The 1,943-nt window shown below is 40.3% G+C and overlaps 1 protein-coding gene across 1 annotated transcript in view; it reads left to right on the forward strand.

The window, feature by feature from the left end:
* kif11 (kinesin family member 11) overlaps window positions 1-1,943 on the forward strand; it is a gene marked incomplete at both ends in the record, with an annotated part of 15,207 nt that overhangs the window by 4,994 nt on the left and 8,270 nt on the right. Inside the window, 4 exon segments of the mRNA XM_014027500.1 lie at window positions 210-395; window positions 468-592; window positions 680-770; window positions 841-986. Coding sequence (XP_013882954.1) covers window positions 210-395; window positions 468-592; window positions 680-770; window positions 841-986 — 548 coding nt within the window.

A 1,943-nucleotide genomic window follows, 5' to 3' on the forward strand; every position in this document is an offset into this window, starting at 1 on the left:
GTTGAAAATGAAACAGCATTTCTATTAATCCATTTTAATTAGGATTATGGAACACAATCGCTTCCATAGTTTTGAAGTTAGATGCATCCTAACTTGTTCTAATGCACCCATTAGGTCGTCTTTAAACATTAAATTAAAAATGGCTCCCACAGCTAATCAGTCTAACTCTGTCAACAATTTGTGAACAGACTTGTGTTCTGTATGTTTAGGACCCACTGGCCGGTATCATCCCTCGGACTCTCCACCAGATCTTTGAGAAACTTACTGAGAACGGCACCGAGTTCTCCGTCAAAGTCTCCCTGCTGGAGATCTACAACGAAGAGTTGTTTGATCTCCTCAGCCCCACTGAGGACGTCAGCGAGCGACTGCAGCTGTTTGACGACCCCAGAAACAAGGTCGCTGTCAGGTAGATGAGCTAAATATCTGTTCTTTGTTGCCTTTTTCTCACTTGTGTGTTTGTGTTGCAGCGAGGCGTGCTAGTCAGGGGTCTGGAGGAGGTGGCGGTCCACAACAAAAACGAAGTGTATCAGATCCTAGAGCGAGGAKCAGCCAGGAGGAGGACAGCCTCCACACTCATGAACTCCTACTCCAGGTACATTACAAGCCCACGTCATGTCAGTGACTAAAACTAGACTTTATTGTAGATTTTGATGTATTTAGTTTTGTTTGTATTTTGCAGTCGCTCCCACTCTGTGTTCTCTGTAACCATCCACATGAAGGAGATCACTCTGGATGGAGAGGAGCTGGTCAAGATTGGAAAACTAAATCTGGTATATTTATTTTGTCTTCAAGAAAATCTTAACAAATGCAAAGATATATTTCTAAAGATCTCCTTTCAAGGTGGATCTTGCTGGAAGTGAGAACATCGGACGTTCAGGTGCTGTGGACAAACGGGCTCGTGAGGCAGGAAACATCAACCAGTCTTTGCTGACCCTGGGTCGTGTGATCACAGCTCTGGTGGAGAAGAGACCACATGTCCCGTACAGGTTGGTCTATAGTGGAACTGATCTTCCACCTCTCAAGGGTTGGAAACATTCTATCCTTATTTTACATGATAAAAGATGGAGAAAGAACTAGAAGTGAAGTGTGCCGTATTTATTCTCTCAGTACAAACAGTAAAAGCTCAATGATACAAGTACTTGTCATTCTGATGGCACTGACTCGTTCACTGACACAGATCTAGTTCTGAGAGATGAACTAAGGATTTTAAGCAAGAGACCGGCTTTCACAGTTAATCCAWGGAGTTTTGTTATTTGTACGAATTGTTTATACAGTGATGCAATTATTGATCTGCGAATGTCAAAAAATCATTTAAGAAATGTATCAAAGATACCTGTACTTCTCTGTTAAGAGATGTGTTTAGACTTCTGGTTCATGTCAGTGGTAGGGCTGGGCCACATAGACAAAAAGAAATATCTTTTTTTGTTTTCATTTGCCAATATTGATAATCTGATGAAATCTTTCTTTCTTTAAAAAATGCTGTCATACCCTGCTTGCTTACTAGGACATCTATGGATCTGATAAACTACAGAAACATTTGAAACACTGTCTCCTAGAGCAGAGGTTCCCAAACCTTTTATCTTCTGACCCACAAAATATCCATGGCAAAACTTATGACCCCAAATATTACTGGTCTGAGTACATGAACTTCGTTAATAACCCTAAAAACACAGGCTTTTTGACAATCTAAACAGTTTATACAGAAATACAAATACTCATTTATACTTATTTTGTGTTTTTGTAATAATTATAGGGGAAATATTACATCAGCAATTATTTTATTATCCTTTAAATTGATTTCTGGAGATTATCCAAGGTGCTTCATGAGCCATAATTGGGTCTCAAGCCCAACCTTGGGAACCAAAGTGCAGTGGTTCCCAAACBTTTCAGCTTTTGACCCACAAAATAACAGCAGCAGAGACCTGTGCCCCCAACTATTTTTG

The sequence above is a fragment of the Austrofundulus limnaeus genome, unplaced genomic scaffold (assembly GCF_001266775.1).
Source record: "Austrofundulus limnaeus strain Quisiro unplaced genomic scaffold, Austrofundulus_limnaeus-1.0 Scaffold654, whole genome shotgun sequence".
NCBI lineage: Eukaryota > Metazoa > Chordata > Actinopteri > Cyprinodontiformes > Rivulidae > Austrofundulus > Austrofundulus limnaeus.